The 27,123-nt window shown below is 41.6% G+C and overlaps 1 protein-coding gene across 1 annotated transcript; it reads right to left on the bottom strand.

Annotated features, from left to right (window-relative positions):
- Window positions 1-309: 309 nt before the first annotated feature.
- On the bottom strand, window positions 310-26,828 carry LOC6728066 (protein kibra). Its single transcript, XM_016176723.3, has 9 exons — window positions 25,843-26,828; window positions 5,478-5,776; window positions 3,570-5,199; window positions 3,323-3,503; window positions 2,859-3,252; window positions 2,482-2,793; window positions 2,297-2,417; window positions 2,025-2,234; window positions 310-1,965 (listed from the first exon to the last, which is right to left on the bottom strand). The coding sequence occupies exons 1-9, from the start codon at window positions 26,106-26,108 to the stop codon at window positions 1,497-1,499; spliced, it is 3,882 nt and encodes a 1,293-aa protein (XP_016034686.1). The 5' UTR covers window positions 26,109-26,828; the 3' UTR covers window positions 310-1,496.
- Between the last annotated feature and the right edge of the window lie 295 nt (window positions 26,829-27,123).

Raw genomic sequence — 27,123 nt, 5'->3', positions numbered from 1 at the left:
TGTGTCTTTGATACTTTTATCAATCGATAACTGTCGATGCCCATAGAGATGGGCAATATGCACTATGATTTATCGCTATCGACTGTTGGCGCGATGTTTAAATTTTAAATATTTTATTTATTACTCGTATAGTAAAAGTACTGATCATTTCTATTCTGTTATTGTTTCTTTTGTGCTATTAGTATGCTAACACACTAGATTTAACATATTTATTAAAAATATACCACAAATTTTCCGTGTTGCTTTTAATAGAAAGGAAATTCGTTTAAAAATGTATGTTTTCTTTAAGGCAAAGTAAAAGACATTCACTTTAGTTATGTCAGTTTTTTTTATGTTTATTGCACAATTACAATATACAGGTTCACTTTCATATAATTTATTACAACTAAAATTACTACGGTATTGAAAAAATATGTGTGGCGACTCTCATTCAGTTTACTCATACTACTTGCTACATTTTGGGGTGGGAAGGGGCTGGGTCTGGTTAGTGAAACATAAACAACAGCAAAAGTTTGCAATGAGCCGAAAACACACACGTGTAAAACCTAAACTAAACTAGAGCTGTGGGTAATTTCATTTCATTTCATTTCATACAAACTCGGTGCACCACGGCACAGTTTCAAAGTCAACAGTTTTAACAGGTCCGCTTGGGAAAGCATAACAAGGTTTAATTTTATATTTTCTCTCACTTTTATGCGCTTTTCAATGGTGGCATTGTCGGGGGTTAAGGGCGCTCTTATAGTTAACATAGGGACGATTATCTAATATGGTACATTCACTTTTTTTGTGTGGTTGGTTTTTTTTTGCATAGGATTTTTTTATAAAAAAAATTACAGTATAAGAATTCGTTTTGAGCTTAACAAAAACGCAAGCTAACTAACCTAAACGACTGGATTCGAGCGCTACGACGATCGATCCATCAGTATAATAAATATTTTACGTTCTCCTCACGTTTTGTGTATATGTGGCTTGGGTTAACTATCCTAACTAGCTGCGTATAAAAATATTCATAAACATTCGTATAATTTTTGCTCAAGTCTTAAGAATACAGTTGGTTTCAATATGAATTTGAAGGCATTGAACGCACAATGTGCGCGTTATGGTTTTGATATTCCTTGTTTCTTGGTTTTTTTTTTTTGTTTTGGGCGGGGCAAATTGTTTGGGGCGGGTTGGTTGGTGGTTTTATCTCTTAATTGCTTTCATATGGTCATCAGTGGGGGTCAATTTGTACAACTGACTTTGGGTGCAGTTAGGGCTAGGCTGCTTAGCTGCTTGGCTAATCTAATTACAATAATGGGCTTAGGTCTAGTGCATAGCTATGCGTGGATATATCATTCTAGCATGGTTCTTGTCGTTCTCTCACGTTCACGTTCTCTATAAGGCACAGATATTTGTTACATCAGTTGTTTATACACATAAATACTTGTTGCTTAGTGAAAATAAATACTAAATTAATTACAAAAATGTACAGCGAAGATGGGGAGTTGTGGAAGGGGCTACACCTCCACGCCGTAGTTGCGATCCACCACATAGTCGAAGCGCTGTTGCTCGGCATCGTTAGATGCAACTGGAATTGGAGCGTCTGCTGCTTTGGCATCAGGTTGGGCAGCAGGGGATACTACGGGAGTGGCGGCAGGAGTAGCAGCAGAAGTGGCAGCAGGAGTAGCAGCAGGAGTGGCAGCAGGAGCGGCAGCAGGAGTAACAGCTGGAGTTACAACTGGTGCTGGTATCTTAGGCACTGCCCCGCTGGTGGCTCTATGAAGGTGCTCACTGAGATTCTTATTGCGGTTGCTGCTAGCCACCAGCGCCGTGTTGATGGCAATTGCCGTCTCAGGTGAATTGTAGAACTCATCCTCATCCTCTTCCTCCTCTTCTTCTTCGATGGGATTAGCTTCCGGCAAGGTAAATTCACTGGGCAACTCGGGCACCGACAGGCCCTTGCGTGTGAAGAAAGTGATCTTCTCCCTGTAAGCATATGAAATTAAAATACCTGTTTTTATAGCTCATTTGCAAAGAGAACTTACTTGAACGACACCAAATCAGGACAACCTTTGGGCACCTTTGTCTTCCGCAGCTTGTGGATCTCTTTGGCGGTCTTCATAAGTAACTTCTGCAGTTGGCGCTCCTCGGGGCATTTCGCAGGATCGGCACGGGCCACCAGGCGTTGGAACTCCTCGTTCTCAATAGCCCAGGCGGCCACCAAGGGATCCTTGTTGTCGCAGGCCTTCTGCAAACTGTTCAATAATATAAAGAGTTATTATAAATTTCACTTTGGGATCTATGTTTTAAAACTTACACTTCTTTGAGGTTCTGCAGCTTGGCGATTTGATCATTGAGGAAGTAGAGTTTGCTATGCTGGGCCTGCAGATCCAGCTCCAAGTCCAAACTTGTGCGGGGTATGTGAGTATGATGCAGTTCTATATGAAATTAAACAAAATTAATAAATATTGAAAGAAGATGTGTATTCTTAGTAGTACTTACTTGTGACTGACTTGGGCGCCTTGGAGAGATATCGCAGGGATCGTCGCTCGGCAGCGCCGCGCTGGAAGGTGTGGGGCGCCACGCCGCAGTGCATCGCGGAGTCGGAGTCACTACGATTGAGGCGGCAGTTGTAGCGATTCTTGCTAACCGCTGCGGATGGCGTGAAGGTCTGGGATCGCTTCACGGGCCTGTCGTCCATCAGCTGGGACTGGCCACGGGATTTTTCCGGCAAATAGGCGCGGTCAGTGTTCGTCTCCTTGTCGGCGAATTCCTGCTTCATGTTCTGTAGGTACGCATGCAGCATGCTGCTTGCTGTTGGTAATGATAAATAAAATATTTAAATAAATGGACCATTAAAATATATATCTTGGACTTACAGTTCATTAGGCCAACATCGCTGACCAATTGCTTGTCATCCAACTCCTCCTCTTCATCATCATCGTCGTCGTCGCTGCACTCCGGTTCGTTTAGCGGTCCCAGCCCCATTAACTCGGCGGCGATTTGTTCCTGCAGCTCCATGCAGGGTGCTTGGTTTCTGGTCAGTGTGGATGTCTGGGAGGATGTAATGGTGGACTCATCCGACGACTCCTCCCGGTTGTTGCCAGGGTTTGGTGCATTGCTGGCGGCAACGGCCGCTGCCGCTGCAGCTGCGCTGGTGGAGGGAATGTCCAGAGACTCAAAGCTCGGAATGAATTTGGAGCTCAGCACGTTGTACCACTTCAATGTGGAATCTTCCGGGTTGAACTCGGCCATGCTGATTTGCACGGTGCCCTTAAATTTTGAAAATATAAAATATTTAGAACCCTATAATAAGTAAAGTTTAGTGTTTAATTATGCTTACAATAATCTCCTCCTTTTGTCCAGTCATGGTGACCACAGTCACCTGCAGGCTCTTGGTCAACAGCTTGTCCAGCGTGATGGGCACGGCGAATGTATCATTAAAAACAGGCTTCTGAAAATCGCCCAGTGCCTTGGTCCTTATGGAGGTCAGTGAATTCGGCAGCAACGCAGCACGGAGATAACTAGAAGATGAGCGAGGATGAAATTAGTATATGCCATACATCCATTTATTATATTAATGTACTTACACCTGTGAGTTGTCCGCCGAGGCAGTCCACAGGGCCAGAAGATTGTTGGCCCGCTCCAGGGAGACGACGAGTACTCCTTCCTGTTTCAGATACTTCAGTCCAATCTGGACTTGTGCCAGCTCCTTTCGAGGCAGATGGGCACGCGACGCCTCGAAGACGCCAGAATCGCCGGCAACGGATTCATTGCTGACCGCCGCCGAAACGGATCGCGTATTGGATGTGGAGGACGATCGGCTGAGCATCTCCTGCGGTAGATCAAGCAACGAGGGCTTCTCCGAAATGGGCGATAGGGGAGCAACAGCGAGGTTGAGCGGTGTACCCATGTTCAGCTTCTGCAGCTTGGCCTCCAGCATCATGCAGTCCAGCACAGTGGAGTCCAGATCGTAGGGTCGTGCTCTTACTCCGGAAATCGGAACTGGGGGCGGAGCTGTGTAGGCAGGAGGTGCGTGCAGAGCATTGGCATAGGTGGGCTCCTCTTTGAGGGCCTGTGGCGTCTGGTCCGCTCCCGCATTGTACTTCATCGGCGATGCGGGCGGCGTTTCCATGGATAGGCTGCTTCTAGGCGATAGCGTTACCTCCGCGGATTGCTGTTGCTGCAGGACGGGATGCACGGGATGCAGACGCTGTTGCTGGTGCTGCTGGAACAATCTCTGCGAGCGACGTCTCAGATCCACAACATCAATGGGCGAGTCCACCGCAAAGGGATCGATGTATATGTCGGTGAAACTCAAGGCACTCTTACTGCTGGCCGTGGACAAGGAGCCCAGACTGCTGCCACTGCTAATGGAGAAGGTGCTCTCGGAGGAGAAGGTCTTGAGACGCTCCTCCAGCAACTTGGTGGACTTCAGGGCCTCTTGCAGTTTGTCCAGTAGTAGCTGCTTCTCTTCGTGGAAGCGCAGCCGATTGGCCACGCATGTGTTGTTCGCTTCGTAGGCCTCCTTGAGGTCCTCCTCTAGTTTGTGGCGCGTCTGGTGGATGACCCGCTTCTCCTCCTCGCTACGGGACTTCAGCGATATGCTGTTCAGATCGTTCAGCAGCTTCTCCTTCTCCTGAATGAGCAGAATGCGATCCTTGTCCGACTCCAGTTGACCGGGCTCAATGCGCTCCACATGATCGGCCAGCTGCTGCTGCAGCTTCTTGATGTGCTTGCGCCACTCGGCGTACTGCAACGTGGTCTTGGCCATTTCCGCGAAACGGGCTCCTTCGTTTAGGTTATCCCCTGACGATCCGCACAGATCCGTTTGACTGGCCACGCACACCCGATCGAAGGGCGAGGCTAGGTCCGAGTTCTCCTCGCTGATCTGCTGGCGACCCAGCTCGTTCTTGATCTGCACCAGACTGCGCATCAACTCCTCGCGCACCTTTTCCCCGGAAACCAACGACTTGTGCACCTTGAGCATCTCCTCGTGAATCGCCTGAACCTCGGCAATGTCGTAGCATCCATTTTCCCGAGCATTGATCTTTTCGCCCACCGAATACAGCGTGTTCATGCCGCGTTCCGTGTAGGATATATCATTGGTAATGTGGGTTAGCTCCTGCTTCAGCTGGTGGACTCGCTCACGCGCCAACATCAGATCGGCTCTTAGTAGTTCCGGATCGTGGCGACTCATCGAACTGGAGGAAGAGCACACTGAAAATATGGGAAATATATTAGTTCCACGTTAGGAAAAAAGAGATTAGGTTTTCAGAATAATAGCACATCAAGTGCTTTGTTGATTTATGTCAATTTAAAGATATAGATTTCAGTTGTTGGTTCTTCTCAGAACAATGTTCTTCCATTCCTTGGAAGATTATGTATTTGTCAAAACATGATACAAGCGATTAGAGCAGTTCCAAAAATGCTGGTTAAGCCGAAATCAAACTATCATGACACCAGGTGTGCTTAAATAGATTGTAATAGGTACTTACGACTGCTTCGACTGGCTGCCAGTTTCAGATGATTGTACTCCTCCTGGGCCCAAAGCAGTCGCTGCTGCTTAACGTCGAACATCTCGCGCTTGTTCTCCAACTGATCCTGCGCCGCGGACAGATAGTCACTGAGCATCTGCTCCTGGACAGACTTCCATTCCTGCCGCGGATCCTCCAGCTGGGTGCTCTGCGCCAGGTGATTAATGTAGTAGGGTCCGATGTTCGGATCGTAGGATTCCTCCCAGCCCATTGGCAGCTCATCGCCCACACAATCCTCGAAGGTCTGCGGCTTTGTGTAGCTGTAAGAGTATAATTAAGTATATAGTTAGTAACAAGTTATAGAAGAGTTACAGGCTAACATTCCGAAAGATATATCTCGCAGCTTTCCCACGGCAGTTAGTGCTTGGAATTTCGATAAGATTAGCGGGTATTTCCTGTGTGCATTTTGGGTAAAAGTGGGCAAAACAGTCTCCGGCGGACGGCCAAGAGTGTCGCAGAAATACCAATTTTTACCGCAGCCATGCGGCGGAATGTCTGCGCTCTGTTTGTTGTTGCCAAATGCCGCTGGCAAGCGTCTAATCTTATCGAGGCCATAACTCGCATACATAGTGCGGCAAGAAAGCAAAACAAAACCAGCGGACTAAAATGTATATAACCATAGCCATAACGAAAACTCCTAAACCGATGACGACGATGACAACGTCGTCGTCTTCCTTCTGTTTATTTGCGAAACTCAATTTCAATATCAGGCAACAGCATTTTCGCATTCCAACGATAATTGGTAATCGCCATGGATTGATTGTTGAACCATACGCACTGGGGCACAATATCTGTCTGTCCGTCTATATAGCTGTGTGTGTCTCCTCGATTGCGTGTTTCAGTACATACATCTCTGGCTTTTTGTTTTTCATTAGGGCCTCGGCAAACTGTTAATTAATCATTGCTTTGGAATTCGCACAGCCATTAAAGAGGCTCCCGCAGAATATACACAGATACAGATAAATAAATCTGCGCCATATGTGATAGATAGCCGGGGGCAGTGCGTTTCAGCGTTGTAAATCGCTTTATGGCATGCAGTTCAACGAACGATATACTGCGATCAAAGATCATATATTTGCAATTCATACTCGTTATCTGCCAATAAAAGAAAGCACCTGTCTTTTATGGCAACGAAAATTAAGTATACAGCAGCTACTTTAGAATGTTTATGATTTGCAAAACTATATTTCCAACTTTCCAACTTCAGATGAAAAGTCAGTGCTTAAGATGGCTTATCAAAGTGGTTAATAAAATTACGCATACGCAGTGGTTGACAACAACGTCGAATATGAGTCGTTTGTTTTAATCAGCTGTCAAATATAATAAATAGGTGTTTATGTCTATAATTTAATGAAAGAATTCTATTTACGGTTCTCTTTAACTTGTGGTTTTAAAACGCAGTGCGACCGCTTAGATATATGTATAAATTTGTTTACAGATTATCCAGATTGCAGTTGTATGTCTGTCTGCTCATTGGGTTGGCATTTTCTTGGAATATCTGGCCACGAGCCTTTTGCCTGCTGTTTGCGTTTTTAGACATATTTTTCGGCTCGGCTATTTTATCTGGAATCGAGTGTTGACGCAGCCAATTGAAAATAAAATTAGCGCAGCTGGGACTAACAATCGATTTTGTTTATGATTGACTGGAATACCGCGCTATCCAAACAAAAACAAACTGAAGACGGCCGCTGACTAATGCTCAACTAGATAGATTTTCCTGCACATACATCTGCCTTTGAATTTTGAAGAGCAAGGCGCCTCTATAATGAGTTTAAACAGGTTGTTAACTTTAGATTTCATAATCTGCGTTTATATTTGGCATGATTTGTTGAGCAAACATCCTAAAAATCCCCATTTAATAGATTGATTATCTTAGATTGCCACTTATGACGTCCGAAGGAAATGAATGAAGCGAAGAAAGCTTGCCAAATGGGTGTTCTAGACACTCTAAAAAATGTATGATTATATGTATAAGTAGATTTAGCACAGATCTAGGTTTGTCACGTTTCTTTCTATATTAAAAATGTGTGACCAAATTAAGATGGCAGCGGTAAATAAGCATACTTAAACAATATATAGATCGCCTATTTAAAGCTTTTTAAAAACTTGATAGTACCTTGTTTAAGAGTATACCTTCACAGGTAAATGTCGCATGTGAACGTGCATTTGGACAGGAACCCCCATTCATATTAAAGACTCATTGGCGATAGCTTACTGCCATATATATATAAATGTACATATGTAGTATTCACATCTATGCCTGTGTATTTATTGCAGTTGATTGAATTAAACGCCCGCCTTTAATAAACGGAACAAGGTTCATCCACTTTGCACTCGTAGCTCGAAAGCAAAACAAAAGACAAGTGACACAGAAATCATAAAGAGTAGTGGGTTGGAGAGAAATATAATATAGATACGCGGCAAAATCCAACCGAACATGAATAAATAAACTGATACTGATACACAAATGCAGCCGGAGACATGTGCCAGTCTCTAGTCCATGGTATGGGTGCACCGGGGTCCAAAGCTCCACATTTGACACACAAAAGCGATCTCACGATCGCCAAAGACAATCGCCAGCGAAAATGCTGAAAAATACATGACTTTGACTTGGCGACGTTTGATGTGATGTGGATTTGATGTCGTCGTGGATTTTTTTTTGTTTTCTGGCCCCTCGTCGATGTCAACAACACACGGCGGTTTCATAATTTCAAATCAACAAAATTTTGTATTTATTTTTTAGCCAGCTTGCAAGCCAAGTTAGGTAAACGGCACAGTTAGCCAGCTTGCTTTACTTCAATCGAAATTTGTTGTATAAATAAAGCATAGTACTTCCTAATGAAAACAGAATGATGTTTGAAATGGTACAACATCCAGTTGACTATGTCTCGCACCTTCCGAGCCTTTATATAATTAGCTCTTATGGTCTTAGTTTTGAAATGCAAATCCCGGCAACAGATAATGTTACTATCTCTACAGACGAAAGACAGCTCATTGGAAACATAAAATTCCCCGAACCTTTGAGAACTTCTTAGCCTGTCATTTAAATCAGAAGCTCCTCGTTTTTCAACGGACAGGTGTCATGTGTGGCAATTAAATTCGGTAAACGGCTGCCGTTCTTTATGGCGGTCTTTAATTAACTCAATACGAAAATCGAATGCAATTTTTATGGGCTTTCCATTAGCGCTTGACCTCAGAGACATCACAGTCGCACCCCGAACAGAACACCCCTTCCCTTGCCAACAAATTCAAAGGCAAAAAATCAATGAGAGCGAGGCGAGTGGGCGTGGCACAGGTTACCAAGTAATAGGGCTTCATTGGCACTTTTGCAGATGCTGGCAGAAAAACGAGGAAGGCAGCTAACGAGCGACTAACGACTTGTTGGCCTTTTAGCAGTTAACTCGAAACTCACTATATAGCCCACATTGAACGTTAAGATGGCTTTGATATGCATGTGTGGCATGCACGAACAGTTTTGGTTAAGATTTAGGCACTTGGCATTTTTATGTGCAGTTATTATTAAAATAAATATTAAACATAAAATTTTAAATCAACAAAAACTACAAATGGTGTTGTAACAAAAGATGCATTTTAAGATACTTAAAAGGCATCTTACATGATGTGCTTATGCCTTTGAGAAGAACCTATTTTCTTGGCCGCTCCTGTGCGCCCACAATCGTGTCCGCCGAAAGAGCGGACAAGAAATCTGCATAAATTAAAATATATTGTAAACAAAATATTTATGGCGCGGCGACGTAGCTTCGACCAAGCGCTGTAATAAATTCGCGCTTTAAAAAAAAAAAAGAAAAACAGTAAAAATAAAATGACAAAGAGGTGGGGGAAATATGAGGAAAAACAAGTTTCAGGCCAAAAATATTTCAGCATGAATTTCGTTGTCACAATATGACTGAAACATGGGCAAGGCATGCCGCATTCGAGGGGTAAATAAAAATAAGAAATAAAATACAAAACAAGAGCAGCCAAGTTCCTCGACTATCAGATACCCATTACTGAGCTAGTGGGAGTGCTCACAGCTTTTGGATGTTGTTTTGGATACCGAATCCAGGAATATATAAACTTTATGGAGTCGGAAAAGCTTTCCTCATTCTGTTACATGCTGATCAACGAATCTAGCATACCCTTCTACTCTACGAGTAACGGGCACAACTACAACGAAGACGATGGAGTACCGATGGCGATGGCGAGTGGCCAGCAAAAGTTGTCATTAGGCAGCACTTAAGTTAACTGCTCGCAGACACCACAGACACCACATACACCATATACACCACATACACACACCTCGAAGCACAGCACACATCAAGCATATTATTTAACTGTTCACTTCGGGTTTTATGCTAATTCGCGGCCATAACCAGTAAGAAATGGTCTACTCGCACAGAGTCGACCATTTGATGACCAATAAACAGCATATCAAAAATCATTTCATTATACGATTTAAACAAAACACAGTGCTTAGCAAATCCGGTACCAGATTAGTCAATTGCTTCAATCTGCAAAACTTTATGATGGCCTTTTAGTGTTATCATAGTGTAATTCTCAGCTCAGTTTTTAAGTTCGCAATCTGAGTTAGTTATAAAAATATTCTATCTATTCAACATACGTCTATCTTAAGTGCACACATCATTGGGGAAACATTTACCATCACTTATGTACTTCACTCCCAAATTCCAGAAGTAATGATCGTTTAACCCAATAATATTTTCTTCCTAATGGCTTTTTATCTTAACTCACCTTTTAAGTTCGCAATTCAAGTTCCGTATCGAAATTCTTGAACCTAAGCCCATGCATTGTAGGTTTGAGTTCGTATCTGCTCGATTCAATCGGAAAGCCCCCGTCAATTTAAATTCTTTTCCAAATTGATTTCTTTAAAAATAGCTCTTAATGAATTCACTTCGGGGAGAATCTCACAAATTAGCCGGCCATTCATTGAGTGGCCGAGCTCGAGCCCCATACCCACCAGATCATTTAGCAATTCAAATCGAGGCCTGCGTCAATCAAGCCAGTCTCGAATGCCATGGGTATGGGTATCAAATGATCATGTCCGAAATAAGCATAATATTCGGCAGACGAGCGAAAAAATAGGCCCAACTCAACTCGGACTTGGACCACTTCGCAAGCGAGTCACGTAGCCCCGTAGTCGGATTTACTCTATTTCAATTATTTCGCTTTGGCGGAACTGAGACATCGAACACGCAAGTGGTGGAGCCGCAAGTGTTCCGGTTTATATTCGAGCTTGGCTCCAAGTGGTTTGGGAAATTAATGTCGACTTGATGTATGCAAGAATCATATAATCTTCACGTTATAACCCAATTTGACCGACCGACCGACCGAGCTGACAGCAAACATCACCTTGACATACCTATCTCAGAAATACTATACTTTTAATTTTATAATGCTTTATGCTCTGCGAGGAATGAGGAACCAAAAGTACGCCATTTGCTGCCTCTTGTGAAATAGTTTTATTGGCCGACTGTAAATTGTTTGTGATTCAGCAAAAGATAAAAAAAAACACTCAAAGGTTGGAAGGAATAACAATCCAATAATTAGGTTAGTGCGCGTCACTTTAAAGGCACTTATCAAAGTAATAATACTTGCAATATGAATATATGATAAACAAACGCCAAATAACATAATTTATTGAGCAATTATATTGAAGATTTCATTATCGAAGGTCAGTTAATAAGGGAAGTACATTAGGGTTTGGATAAATTAAGTAAAAACTCGTTTTAAAACTGAATGATTGAATGAATAAAAGCGAAGTGTATCTAATCTAAAATAACTCAAGGGTTTGTTACTTTAGATGGGCGTGTCGGGATGATATATCTAAGAATATCTCATCTAATCTTTCCTCAAGATTACAGCCAGATTGCTTCTAAAAAAAAAAACAAATACCTAATACCTTGAAGTGGGTAACTATGAAAGTAAGGGCAGCCAGAACTATTTATAGTGCTAGGTACACACACGGCGAATCAAAACTCATGATCGCTATCTCACAGATGCTTCAGCGAAGATTCATTGTGAAAAACAATGTTTAATTATAATCACTGGCATTATTTACTGTTAAATTATTTGCCCCGCTTCTGGCGACAACTCGACTCAGTTCCATTATCTGTTCACAAATATTTTCGAGCTTAATCAAATTACGCTATAAAGGTCGTACATCGTTTTATCTTATCGCAGTGTTCGTTGTTCGGTGTTCGTTGTTGTCGTATTTGCCTTTGCCGTTGCCATGCTTCACCTTCTCATTTAACCAGATCCCATTCAAGTGGTCTTAGCAGTGGATCTTGTGGATGGAAAAGTGGTGTATATTAGCTGCATTTCCGGTTCGCATCTCGTCTATCTCACACTTCCACTTCCTTCCGGCGCGATAAAAAGCGGAAAAAGACTTTAATGCCCTGTCCCCGATTTGCGTGAAGCTTATCAAATGCATTTTACGAGGCGTCTCTATGAATATTTTAAATATTTCAGACCCCCCCCCCCCCCCCCACACACACACACACACTCGAGAAATCAAGAAATACCAGAGAAAATGTCAATGAACTGCGCATGCGTTAAGTCAAGATAAGACGAAGGTTTTTCTATTTCTTTTGGGGACAGCCTATCTCTATAGGAAAGTGTTCTACAAATCTGGCCAATGGGATAGACGGATTTCGGGGCTTTTGCGCCCCACATATCTTACAACCCACTCGGCCCGGCAAGTGGGTGTCAATTACGGACTTCGGAATCCGGAGACCGGAGACCCAGAGACCCTCAGACCCCAGGGCCCCATTCGATTCGATTCCGAGTTGCGTGGGCCGATCTCACATTAGTCACATCGAAGGAATGAAATACAAATACAAAAAAAAAACATGACGGCCGAGAAGAACTTATCCATCTTCAAAGCTCTCAGAAAATACAAAAAGAAAATACTTTTGACTCTTCGTCTTTCACATTTCGAAATCACAAAATGTCTGCCATAAATTCCAAAGTGAACAATTGAAATAAATTTTTGCGCCATGAGCACGCCGACTGCATACAAATGAACTATTAAAAAATTCATAGAATTTATACATGGACATATAAACAAACAGACAGCCAAGTAAACGTATGCAAAGAGGCGCCCACTTTGGCCGCTCATGGCAAAATCCAAAATCCAAAGCCAAAGCCGAAGCAAAATAAACTTAAATTGAAATTTATGATTTTTAATGACCTGTTGACGGGCGTTTGCGTTTGCGTTTGCTTTTGCCATTGCGATTGCGTCTCTGATTGTGCGAGGTCCGCATTCTATTTGCGTCCACTGTAATTGCCAAAAAATTCGAAAGCTAAATGGCAGATACTAATTCACAGAATTATTCCAAATGCATAATTTATAAGGGGCACAGTTGACTGACGATCTCTGCCAGCGAAATTATATGTATACTCTACTTTAGAACGATAGATACTTTCGCACCCGATAGATACTCTCAGTTATCAAGTAGGCCAGTTATCAAATTCTAATTTACCTATCTATCAGTACTTTGAAATTCTTTACTTTCGTTAACGAAGATTAAACTTTTCCATCAAGGTGTATTTATTGCCTAATAAAAAGATTAAATCAATACAAATGATAACCAAATTGGTTGGTGAATCAGAATCCAATGAATGAAGTGTGCTATTTACAAAATCACGCCATCATGAGATTTTAATCAACTCAATTGGCTAAAACGTGTGACAGCCATAAATTTGTGCTCCTTACTGTCAAAAAAAAAATGTATATATCTTTGTTAATCCATTTTGTAACGCTGTGAAAGCATTTTAAATTTCGATTTTCGTGTGGCTTTTGGGAAATATGCAAAACGGTATTCAATACGTCAACAAAAATTCTTGGTATGCGCATTATAAAAGATTTAAATTCGACACGACAACTCGGAAACATTTCTCTCGCCCACATGGTACAACATCATGCCAAAATGTTTCCAACCGATCCTAACTTACTACATATATGTACATACATATATGCACAAAAATTCCTACTAATTTTGTGAGTGTGTTGGAAACCTTGGGGCAGCGTCAAGAACAAATGCAAAGTTTGTTTTGCTTTGGATTTTGGCTTTCGCATTCTTTTCGTTTTTTGTTTTTGGTCAACTGTTCAGTCTTCAAAGTGTCCACCTGTGCATTTTTCTTGACATTAGTTGGTTCCGGGAATCGCCAAAGTGTGTAGATGCATGGCCAAGAACCCCAAGATGGAGATACTCGTACTTGGGTGCCCCTTTGTTTTTACTCGTTATTTCATTTTTTTGTTTTTTGAAGATGAATGCAACTGCAGAGCTAAGTTTACGTTTGCTTGGCTAATAGCCGTAAGCCATCTCGTGTTTGCTATTTCTTATGTGTGAGCAGTGAGCAGTAGTGGTAGTAGTTGTAGTTGTTGGCCCCTCGATCGCGGTTGTACTCTGTCATTAACAAAACAACTGTTGCGACCTTCACATACCAGAGCAGCCAAGCGACTGTGCGCCAAGCGAGGCGAGATCGCATATGTATGTTTGTATGGCTATAGCCCATAAGCATATATAAATATTACAGACAAGTTCAGAATAATAGAACTTTTGATTTGCCACAACTATCTATCAACACTCAAAAAAGATGCATGGGAAAAGTTGAGCGATGTCAAATATATCTATAATAAGCGCACATCCCAAACATCCCAACATTCGAAATGTGTGTTCTAAACTTAATATTTTGAGCACTACTGTCCTATACAGAAACACACACACAGAGAAATCTCGATTATATTGAAAAATAAGGCGAAAATCCGACTGCAAAACGTGAATGCGAACGCAAAACGCGAGCTGAACGACGTCAACGTCTCCGCCTCGAAATTATATTCGCCCGATCGTCATACTCGCGGCTATATCGTATCTGATAGAATTTAGCCCGCAATAATGCAGCAGAGCAGTGGGGAAGTTCCCTAGCCCCCAGCCCCATAGCCCCCATCCCCTATCCCCCCATCACCCCTATACCATTTCATTTCATTCCATTCCGTACGATACACCATGCCATTCCATTGTGTTGGGGCCCCGCATTCCAGAGACATGGGGTCGTGTGTGTTCGAATTGAACCCAGAATACTGGGAATATATGCATAAGCATATGCACTTACTTACTTTACTTACATATCTGTATCTGTATCTGGAGTGGGGGCAGGCTTTTGCTGGGAATTTCGTACATACATTTCCATGGCAAAAATGGCAGTAGTGCCTGCCACCCTTTTAATTGTGGGAGCGAAGTCAACAAAGGAATAGTCTTGTCAAGATCAAGTAAATATATAGCATTTCGTTTTACGGATTAGCATGAATATTTCATAATTGCAGTCTACTGTATAAATTCTTTTGAAGGCAATATTACTGGCTATAGCATTTTATTTTGTGCAAGTATACATAATTTGGCAAGAGATTTTTCACTCAAAATTCGGTTTGCATTTGGCAGACACTTTGGCGATACACAAATTGTATGTAAATATGTTCAATTCAACAGAAACTCAAATGTTTCCTTGGAAAATTATGAAAGCAACAATCGCATGGCCAAGATCAACAAATGTATCTAATGGATTTATATAAAAAGGAACTATTTTATACATAATAAGCAGCAACATATGTAGGTTATATTTTCACCTATGGATTCGATTTGCTTTTCGCAGACATTTTGGCAATTCTGCCGCACGAAAATACTCGAAAGAAATATGTATTTCTAAAAATACATATAGTACATTTTTCTGGTTTCTGCAGACAGTTTGGGAATTCACATCTTGGCCAAAATAATTTCAAATATTTATTCATTATTTTTCTACACTTTTGTTTTTGCCTTACATGCCGTGCGGCAACAACAACAAAAGCAGCAGCAGCATTAACAAATACTTTTCAACGTTGTCTACAAATAATAATAATAATGAGCGGAATGAAAGCTGGCTCGAAGGCGAAAAAAATGCCGCATGTCAAATGGGCCAATTAACATTTCTGTTATTTGGCGTATTTATTTTTGTTGCCTTCTTTTTGTATGCCATCTTATTTCGCCTTTTGTTTTATAAACAAATATACTTTTGTTGCCTTAGTGTGGAATTTCTTTCTGTTTGCGAGTATGCAAAAATGTAGCCAAATTTGTTGTTCGCTGTTATTTTTGACGCCGGGCCATTAAATTTAAATTAAATTATGTATGTATGCACGCACCATCATCTTCTTCTTCTCCCTAATGTGCCATAACAATAATTTCTATATAAATCCGTTCGAAGCCAAAATTCCAAAATATCTTTTTCTGGCATATTTTCGATGCGGTCGGTTTGTTTGTTTATCTCGCCCAAACAGATAGATATTCATATTCACCGAAAAACCGAACCGATGGCCAAAGAACTTGAAAGATTTCCAATTTTATGGTAAGCGCTCGTGGCATACCATGGAATTTTAGTCCGTTGGTTGTTGCTTTTGGCCAAACGGAGGGGTGGTCATAACCGATCGGCTTTTATTGATTAAAGAATTTTTTTGTATTTTCTCGTTTTGTGGGTCGTTTTGCGGCTTTGCGTTCTAATGTTGCTGTGTACAAAAATATGGCGGTCAGGGTCGGCTAATAAAGATAAGTTTAATAATTGGTTATTCCGAAATTGGACAGTACGATTCCCTAACAGTTTACTGGACTCTTAGGTATTAGTTTAGATTTTAAAATATGTGAAAAGTTGTTTTTTAAACGCTTGTATAGAATTCTGAAACTCTTTTTTCGTTTCAGATAAAAAGTCGAAAGTCTAAATACTTTTACTTAAGCAGTGATATTGAAGTTAAAAACATATTTCAGTTCTGCAGAACACATTTTACAGCAGCTGCCAACAAGTTTTGGCCATCTTTCGGATACATTTGCATAATTTTATTAAAAGATACTTATTGAATTCTGGCGCGTGTTTCAAGTCCAATAAGGAAAAACACGAAAAAATGCGGTGCTTATATAGATACATGCATACATATGTATATATGTATGTATTTTGAGCTGTTGGCAGTTGGCATTATATAAGCCAATTTAGATATTCTTGTTGTTCTTGGCAGCGACAAAATACAAATTGTACAAAATATTTATTAGCGGCAGCAGATGCGCGCACACTCACACACACACACACGATCTGTGTATCTAGGAATGCGTGTATGTGATCATTTACTGCGAGGCAAACAAATAAACAAACATGCATAAATAACTCGTTGCAGTTGCAATGCTTGTCGTTGTTGTTGCTGCTGCTGCTGCTCCGATGTTGCCTCCAGCAAAGCGGGAGAGAGGGAGAGGGAGAAAGAGAAGGAGCGAGTTGGGGAGCATTCGGATGAGAGCGAGCGAGATAGCAGCGGCTCAGGAATGCGGTTTTGACAAGTTCTTCTAAAATTGTACGGGCAACTTTGCTATTTACGCTATGAAACAACAACAACAGTAACAGCAACAACACGGCGAGAGAGCAACAGCAATGTGTGCGAAGGAGCACGGAAAGCAGAACATGAAAAGATACCAACAACAGCAACACAAGATGGTTGCGATCGCCGCGAGTGGGAGAGGGAGGGAGAAAGGCAGCTAGAGAGAGCGAAAGAGAGCTGCGCTGGGGGCAAGCCCAGCAACAACACAGCACTAGCAACATTACACTGAAAAAACTGGTTGAGAGGGTATTACAAAACGCTTAGAAAATGTTAAAAATATTTTATTGATTTTTGCGAAATCTATGAATGGACTGACTAAATTTTAAGTTTTGTTTCTACTATGAATTATATGTAAATAATTGTAAAAAAAATAAATACTAAGCTTAAAAAACGTTCGATATGCTATAGACATTTCTTTAAAAAATCCCCAAAATTTCCTTCTTTTTTTTTTGCAGTGTACATGCAGCAAGAGCGACAAACAACTATGCAGCAATGTCGTCGTCGCAGTTGCAGTTGCCGTCCCCGTCGCTAGTTGAACGAACGATCGAAATGGGCGGGGGGAGGCGGTCGAGGGGGCGTTGGGTTGGCAAGTCGGTGGGTTGGGGCTGGGGTTTGCTGTGAATGCGAGGGGTGCGCGGAGCGGGGTAAATGCATTTTGTGCTTGGAAATAGGCTGCGGCGATAGTTGTTGCTGTTGGAAAATATTTCAAAGTTGCTGTGAACTCACAACTGCGGCAGCGGCACCAATTGAATGCAATTTGCTTGTGTTTGTGTGTTTGAGTGTGCATGCATTTATTAAAGCAATGCGCGCATTGCCTTAAATGCCAAAGCTACTACGAATGTATGTATCAAAAAAGCATTGCACGCGTACACTGGAAACAAAATGTAAAGGAATCAAGACACGGATGTATGCAAAACGTGACTTTAGACTTCACCAACTTAGTTGTTGCGTTTGCAAATATTTATTAAAGTTGTAATAAATGTTTAAAGACAGAAAATAAATGATTACCTAATCCGTTTAGTGCCAAGTTTTTTGTTCTGTGTACGTATGTATCTATGTAAGCTACGCCCTGCTTTTTGTATTTGGCAAACATTCCAGGCGCTTGGCAACATTTTCTGCTGCTGCTGCTGCTGTGCTGTTGCTGTTGCTGCGTTGCTGTTGCATTTGCTGCCATGCCGCAGCAACATGCAGCCCATAAAAATGTTCTTATTTATGTACATATTTTGCCGGGGCAGGCAATGTAAGTTGCAAGTTGCGAGAGCAGGAGGCAAAGTCAGTTGCTTTGACATGAATGTCAGCTTTGCGCATTTAAGCAGTTTAATCAACATTTTTCAACGCTCTCGCGCACTCTGCAGCCGACTTAAATCGCGCCATTCCGCTCTTTTGAGCCGGTTTTTGTTGGCCAGGCCATATCCCATGTCCCATGCCTCATGTGCAATGTGCAATGTGCATCCTATGTGCCACCAGTACTTGCATCAGTAGATATAGTAAACTAGAGATGGGCGTGTGACAAAGATACACTCGTGTATGTATGTTTTACCGCACAGCAACAGCAGCACAAAATTGGGATTTTCGACAAAAAACCAAATGTATATGTGTGTATTATTTCGCTCACATTCCTTCGAGCGGCGTCAGAATGCGATTGCATATCGGTGAGCTCTTTTGCCCTGACCCACAAACCAATAAATTCCAGCTGAAGTATCCCAAGAATGCGCCGAGTCGAACAAAAAGAATCGGGCAAACGAGCGAATGAATTATGCGCTGTGGTAAACATTTTGACAGCGCACGCAGCACACAAAACAACACCAAAAAAAAAAAACAACAACAGCAGCAACCCAAAGATACTTCGCAAAAGATACAGCCAGACATACAGATACAGATACATTTTTAAGTGGCATCCCAGGAATGCCGATATACAGCTAAAGTCCATATGGCCAACCGAATCACGAATCACGCTGCCCCTCTCTTTCCCACCAACACGCTCCCGTTCTGCCTGCCTTATCACTTCATTAGGCCATAAATTCGACAACAAAACGAAATTCCACAGTTGAACGAACAGCAGCAAACAACTTGAACACCTACGAGATACACAGTTACCGATTCAGATACATTCCACAGCCACAACCACGGCCACAGCCCCCTTTCCACCATGTTAATTATGCTCCTCCTGCACTCGCTGCATCGCATCCGAAAGATGCAACAAAAAAAAAGAAGAGAAAATACATGTGGGTAAAAAAGAAGCAGCAAGATCAGAAACGAAGTAGTCAAGTCACTTCAACACCCAGAATCGCAAATACTCTCAAGATGTGATTGACTTTTCAATCATAATACTATTTCAAATCGAAATCTATTGCAATTTATACATTCTTAACCCATTTAAATCTAACATATTATTGAGATATATTACTTATTTTGTTAATAACGCCACTGAACAGTTGAAATACCCCCAACAAGGGTATCCAAATGAGCGACGAATACAAAATGTGCGTGCGCCTGCGCAGAAGCCATCCGCTTCATCATCGCATAGCCCCCCGCAGATTCATCTGCATCTGCCGCCTTTTGGGGCAGACCTTAAGAATATGTTATGCGCACTCAAATGGCATTCGGAAAGTGCTACTGAAAAATAATACAAAAGTTTCGTGCAGCCAACAAAAGAGCCAGAGACTCGGGAAAGGAGTTGAAATCCCCGTTTTAAGACCCGGCCTACCATGGAATGCCCAACGCTATATGGCTGCACATACATATGTGCATACATATGTGTGCTATGTATGTGCATTGGATTTCTGGTTAGCCCATAAAGTATTTAGTCATGGCAGCTCTCGGAACAGCTGATTACAGCGAATGCCATTGTCCACACCGAGCGTGTCCAGTGCCTGATTAGGGCAATTAATTGCCAGCGATTAAATCGAGAAAGAGAGATGGCTCTCCTTCACCAGAGCGTGGTATTTCATGGGAAAGTGTTTTCAAATAGCAGATTAAAGATTACACTCATATAAAATCGTTCCTGTTTCCCAGTTTGTATGCCTTCTTTCAAGTGTATCTATATCTACTGCGAGCGAGCAGCTGCAATATTCGAGACATATGCTCAGGGCATGGAATAAATGCCTGGCTCGCCCTTGGTCAGACCATTTCAGATATTTAAAGTGCATCTGTTAGTTTTTCGAAATCCAAACATTCCACACATATGCTGCTTTAAGGACATTCCAGTTATAAGATATATAAATATTTCGTACAACATAACCTGCTTAAACCACAAAGAAAATGTATCTCAAAGCAATTTATCTCGAGTGTGCACATTCCTGGGCTTGTATTTTGATTTCGTTTCGTTTCATTTCACTTGCTTTATTATTTTTCATAGCCGCATGCACTGCTACTCGTACATGGAGGAAAATTGCTACCTTTGCACTGATCGTTCGGACTACGGAATATATATATATACATATGTATATATGTGCATACATCACGATCCGTCAAGAGCCAGCTCAGCATATGGCAAAAATCCGACCAGACGACGACGATCGGATCGGCATGCAGACGAGTGCAGAAACAAAATTAGCGAATAAAAACAAAAACCGACGAAAAAATAACTAAAAAGATACTATAAGCGAAATGCCTGCGGATCGCGCGTGCAGGCAGCCAGCTCGAAATCCAAAGCCAAAGCCACAGACAAATCCAAATCCAAATCGGAATCCCAATTCCGAGCCACAACCTCGGCCAGTAATAACCAGACCAAAGAGCCACCAGAATCGCGGCCCTATCCACGTCTCCTCCTCGACACAACAACAAGCAAAAAACAAAAAAAAAAATACAAACGAAAAAACCTTAAAAACTGAAAAATCGCCAACAATCGCCGGGCGTAGAGTAACTTAATTTTCTGCTCACGTCTGCAGTTTCTGTAAGTGAAAAATTGTTCAGCTGCGCGAATGACAGCTGAATTATTATAAATCGATATGCTGGCCACTTGGAGATTCACGGGAAAAAAAAGGCAAAAAATAGGGGGCTAGTCCGAGTCACAATCACAGGGCCTAAGGTGCGATACACCGAGAGAATAATCAAGTAATTTGAGTTCCCTTCAGTGGGTTTAGTGAAGTAAGCAAAAGTATCGTTTTTCCTAAAAACTTATTGGCATCAATTAAATTATATATACGGATTAATAACCATGTTTTATAAATATATGTTTTATTTCCCTTGTTTAGATATACATAAAAGATATATATGTATACTTCTTAATGAACTCTTCTATCTTTTAGTAATAATGGATACTTTTTTTTTTAAATTGTATATTTTATTTCTGTCTGCAAAGTGGCGAACCCTTGGCTTGTTTTTCCGCTTTTCCCTGCAACCCTCTTAATTAGCACATGTTGAAAAGGAAATCATTATGCTTGATAAAAATCACAAGTGTTGATTGCTGAAGAACGTCGCCGCTGACATGCAACAAGTGCGAGACAGGAAAAGTCGTTGCAGATCCGTCGCGTTATCGTGGTTGTTGTTGCTGGCAAGTTGTTGTCGTTGGCTGGAAGTTGTTGCCACTTTTTAGATGGCAGTTGGTGGCAAGTTGCAGCGAGTTGCGGCTCTGGTGGAAAAACAGACGCTTAAATGGACAAAACATGCGGTGCTGCGAGGAGCGACTAAAGTTCGCTTATGTATCTGTCAGATACATTATGTACCCATGTGCCTATCTTTGGCCAACGAGTGTCGCTGTTGCAGTGGCTGGTGCTGCAAGTGCTGCAAATGCTGCTGCCGCTGATCGCAAGTGCAAAAGAAAATATTTTTTAACGCTTTGGGCCGCGTACAGCAAGCAAACTAGAAAATGTTGCTGCTGGCAAAGCCGCGCGTTGCATTCATGCGCGTAATCAAATTGTAATCACGGCTTCAACTTCGACTGCAGCAGGGAGCAGCAGCAGTCGCAGCAGCAGCAGCAACTGCAACAGCAGCAACAACAATTTCATCTTGCCTGTTGTTGCTGTTGTTAAGTGGAAATACTTGTTGCACAAATGCAATGCATGCTGCATGTTGTTGTTGCTGCTGTTGCCGCTGCTGTGTATCTGCATCTGTTGTCCGCGTACAGTGGTTATTGCCTAAGTGCCACTGCTGTTGCAATGAATGTACAATGTTGCTACAATAAAGTTAACTGAAATACAAGTGTATTCATTGAAACATTTCATCTATCTTTTCGCTTGCCTACTTGTACATTTGAATCAGTTTGTGTGCAATAAAAACTGTTTTGCAATCTTTTGACATTGTTTTTATGGCATTTATCACTGTAGGTGCAGCAGCAGCAAACGGCAATTGCATCTGCATTCTTTCCACTTTTCTTGCTGCCGCTGTTGTTGCTGCATTGCCTTGTGCAATTTATTAAATGAAAAATGCCGTTTTGCAGCTTTCCAAGTTGCTATACATGTACAGACCAGCGCAGATATACATATATACATGTATATATATATATCTATATATATTTACAGATAGTTATACTTATATATGCATGTATCTTTATACATACGCGCATGCATGTGCTGGCATCTTTCGCCGCAAAAGCCAAATTGAATTTTATGCAAATTTTTTTAGCTCGTTTTGAGTCGGATAGAAATCGCCACATCTAATGCATAATGCCTGGCAGCACACGCATGCACGCCGCTCCCCCATTTTGCAGCTCTTGTTTCGATCGCCCGATTTGCGTTCTTTATGCAATTGGCCGTTCCAGCAATCCGGCCATCCGGCGATCCATCGAAATCGAACCAACCGCTCGATTGTCCGCTCTCGAATTAAAATGCCACAGGTGGAATTAGAACGCAACAATCTGGTTGGCAGTTGAGTACACAGCGAGAAATAGTTAATATAGTAAGAGATACCAATGAACTGACTCATTTATTAGATGCTTTCAATACATTTATCCCTAGCACTTCATCGGAAATTGCGCTCTATTAAGCAAATGCCCGTTTCTTGCGGTGCATCTATTGCTTTTTTATATCTTTTTCTGTGCTACCGATCGGATGCAGATACTCAAGTACAGCCCCCGCCGCTGGCGCCACTCTGTCCGACTTATGACAGCGATCGTTAACCGCTTTCGCTAGGCCTTTTTGGCGGCGATTTGAGTTTATGTAAAACAAACGAGTTCGAGTCACTATCCCAACTCTGCTAGCCAAGCGATTTTATTGCTATTTTATACTTTGATTTTTTCCCCTGTGCTTTTTTGGTTATTTCTTTTATTTGTAGCTCCTATGAATAGATCGAAATACTGTCACCAAACACGTTTTCTGTCTAAAAACGCACACGAAAAATATTCCACTATGTCGCCGCCTTGTTTGTGGCTAAACAATTGGTAAAAAAAAATACACAAAAACTTGCGAAAAAATATGAGCAACGAAAGAAGAAGACGGGCGTCGAAAAAATGCCAAATCGCATGGCCAAGTCAAGTCGTTGTTAACTTTTGTTTATACAAAAAACAAAAGAGAGCCAACAGCAACGAAAAACACAAAAAATACCGCCCGTCGAAATGCTGTACGAACAAGTGAAACATTTACTTAAGTTAAATACGCTGCGAATTTAAAAATCCACGGGATTGATCACTCATTTTATTAGGTTACAGACAAAAGTCATCTAATTAATTGATTGAGTCTTACAAGATAATCATTTAACAGAATTTGAAAATTATAGACATTAAAAACAGAATCTTCTGCAAACTATTGCAAACATGTTTATTTAATTTTAGAAAACCTTAGAAAACCTGCGTCAAAGCCGGCCCAAGCAATTATCGGTAAAATATTTCAAGGGTATCGATAATTCGACCTTGCATACTTCAATATTGGAATAGATATTTATTTTTTCTGTGATTTCTGTTGGCTGTGCTCGAAACGTGGCGAGGCCTTTAAAGGCCGCCCGAGGCCTGGCTCGCTTCGCTTTATTGTAGAAATTTATTTATGGTTTATTGGAATTTTTGCGCGCTACCGGCAGCAATTTTGAAAATTCAATAGCAACGCGTGTTGGAGGCGGGGGATCGATAGACAGCCGAAGGGGGACCAAAAAGCGTAGATGATTTGGATACAAAATATGCGCGACTGGGCGAAATACCAATAAGGGGTGAATACAGCTTTAAATAGTTTTGTTTGGTCAATAGAAATGGTGAAACTATGTTGGAAAAATATGTTGTTGTTAGCAAAATTTGAAGAAATATTTCACAGATGTATCCAAAAGATACCACAACATATAACGTTTACAATTGTGTTATTATTTATTACATTCTATGGAAGATTTCTTTAAGATATAATTGGGATTTCAGATAGTTATAGCAAGGTAGTTTAAACTGTAAATTTCTATAGCCCCGAAATCGGAACGCAACGCTCATAGATCGCCGACTTTTTGTGCCCACTGGCAGACATTTGAACGACATGTGTGCATTTATAATCTACTTGATGCATAACCCTAGCAAATGCGCAGATGTTTCGTTTCAATTTCAAAGGCGGGCGGAAGGGCGGGGAAATGCTGAAATTCCACAACGCTTAATTCAGTGAAACATTTTCAACAATGTCCATGCAATTTGAAACAAACAAAGGGAATGTTTGTGTTAATTGAAAGCGTGAAGCGCACACAGCCCCAAACGAACTGAAACAATAAGGCGTACACAGATAGAAATGCACTGGAAAAAAATTAATATGCGTCCTTTAGTGGCATAATAAATCACTTGCAACCCGATATTGAAATTATAGAGTGTGGCAAATGTCAAAGAAATTCAGCACAACTGCAGAAAGACAATAAGCATATTGGTATCGAGCAATTGAAGATACAAATCCATCTAACACTACTCTTTTCTCTATCTGTGCAAAGCGAAAGATTGAACTCAGCGAAAGAGAGGGCGAAGAATTTCAGAAATCAATTATTTCGAAACTGCAAAAATTCCTACGTACATTTTGCAATTGTTTATGGGCAAAGCGACAGACAGAGATGGCGAGTGGGGCGGCAGCGAGGGCCGCGAGCGAGATGGAAGACAAAAAATGTGAGCGAACGGCAAACTAAAATGTATCTATGAGATACATGGCCTGATCGCCAGCGCTCTCGCTCGCTCTCCTTTGGCTCTCTCGCACTCATTACGTATGAGTTTGTTGCTTTTGTTTTCCTTTTATTTTACAGATCATTCGCCGAGCTTTATTTAACTTTTGCTCTCTCTCACTCGAATCTTTGTTGTTGTATTTCCCTGGCTTTACAATCCATTTTTTGTTTGTTGCCACTCTCAGTTCAGTTCAGTTATATTCGGAGTCTTAATCATCGCATCGGAATGTTTACTCCAAGTTTTTCCCCCGTTCCGTTGCGTTTTGTTTTGCCTGTTGCCGCTGCTGCCTTGTTTAAAATATGTAATTTATTTTGCTGCTGCCTCTTTATTTTATTTTCCTTTTATTTCTCTTTTTTTTTTTGCTTCTTTTCGCCTCCGCCGATCGCATTCCTTTACACACACAGCTGCAGCACGCACCTTTTCTTTCCGGTTCAAGAGCGCTTCGGAATCGGAATTTATATGGGTTTTTTTTTCAGCTTGTTCGCCGGAGCTTCCTGAATGAGTGAACTGCTGATCTCTCACCTGCGTTTTATGCCTTCTTAAGCCACTTACAACTGGCCAAGAATTCGATTCTATTTTAATTTGAATCTCAATGAGTTATCTGCTTCACTTATTAGCCATTAAGCAGCAATTGGAGTTGCTAAGCACTCCTGATAGTTTACTTTTTGGGTATATTATGTTATTTAAGGTTTCAAAGCATCTATAACTTATTAAAAAACACAATATGTTGGTTTGATCACTGAAAGAGTCGTTATGTATGGCTCATATTTCTGATAACTGTTTTAGTAGTTTAAACTAACTTTCCAAATGTAACTATCTTATAACTATATTTCAGATTCCATTTCTTTAATTGACCCTTTCAGAACACTTACCAATCTCTGGGATCCAGCCAGGTGGTCTTCTTGTTGATATGATCTATGTAGTAGGTCTTGCCATCGAAATCCTTGGCGATATCCCAGCCATCAGGAAGTGGGAAGTCGCTGTGGTGTTGTTGCTGCTGCTGATGATGCGTGTGTTGTTGCTGCTGCCGCTGTTGTTGATGATGATGTTGTTGTTGTTGCTGCTGCTGTTGGGGTCGCAGGTGGTGGGGATGCAGATGATGCTGCGACTGCGATGCGGTTTGTTGCAGATTCGGCATTTTAGCTTTGTTTCTCGCTGTGTACTTTGTGTAGTCTGAGAAAACGTCGTTGTTGCTGGATTTTTCACCCGACGCGCGCCTTTTCTTTCTTTTCGCTATTGCTATCTACGTTTGCTTCTTTTTTCGGGGGGTTTCTCTTTGCGCTGTTTACATTAGCAAAGACATTTCAATTCCGTTTCTTTTGCTCCGGCGATAATGGAGACCGACCCGCACACACACACACGCACACACACAGGCACACGCTGACGGGCGCAGAGGCACACACCGAGCCAACTCGCATACACACGCGCGCAGGAGATAGAGAGAGAGCGGGAGAGCGCGGGCGCGCTCTCAATTATTTATTTACTTTTTTCGTAACTGCATTCCATTCCAGCTCAAACACACGCACACACATGGGGGACGAACACAAGCGCACACGATCACTGCTCACAGTTGGTGCTGCTTCTTTTCATTTCTTGTTGTTGCAAGCGTTTGGACTCCTTTGCTTATTTTCTTATTTTCGCCCAATTGAAACTAATTAACGACGATAATCCAACCATCCAGTTGGTGTTCACAAAAAAATATGTACTTAAGTTCAGTGAGTTCGCGCCGTCGCCGATCTCTTCGGTTCCGGAATTCCTTGGGGGAGCAGCAAAAAACACGAGTAGCGCGCTTGATGACCGTCCGATTCGGATTCGGAATTTGTTTTGGTAACGTTCGCTGCTAGTGGTGCAGCAGAAAACATCGCATCGGGTATCGATATACTCGCGGCGATGTTATTCGATGTGTTGGTTGATATCGATATTATAGGCTGTATTGACGCGGCTGCAGAGATGCGATATTTAACAAATTCTGCACAACATGTAGTTTTTGTTATTTGGCATGTATAGTCCCAAACTGAAGTGTAATTGTTGAAGGAAGAATATAGGAGTTGTTCGTTCGATGATCGGCTTGGTAACAGGAACTAGTTCGGTTCTTCGAGCGATGTTAATCAAAACCAGTTCCGATAGCTTAGGTGCTCGCTCATGTTAACTCG

Source organism: Drosophila simulans, chromosome 3R (genome assembly GCF_016746395.2).
Source record: "Drosophila simulans strain w501 chromosome 3R, Prin_Dsim_3.1, whole genome shotgun sequence".
Lineage (NCBI taxonomy): Eukaryota > Metazoa > Arthropoda > Insecta > Diptera > Drosophilidae > Drosophila > Drosophila simulans.
The sequence above is the reverse complement of the archived record's forward strand: the minus strand, read 5'-3'. Positions and strand labels throughout refer to the sequence as shown.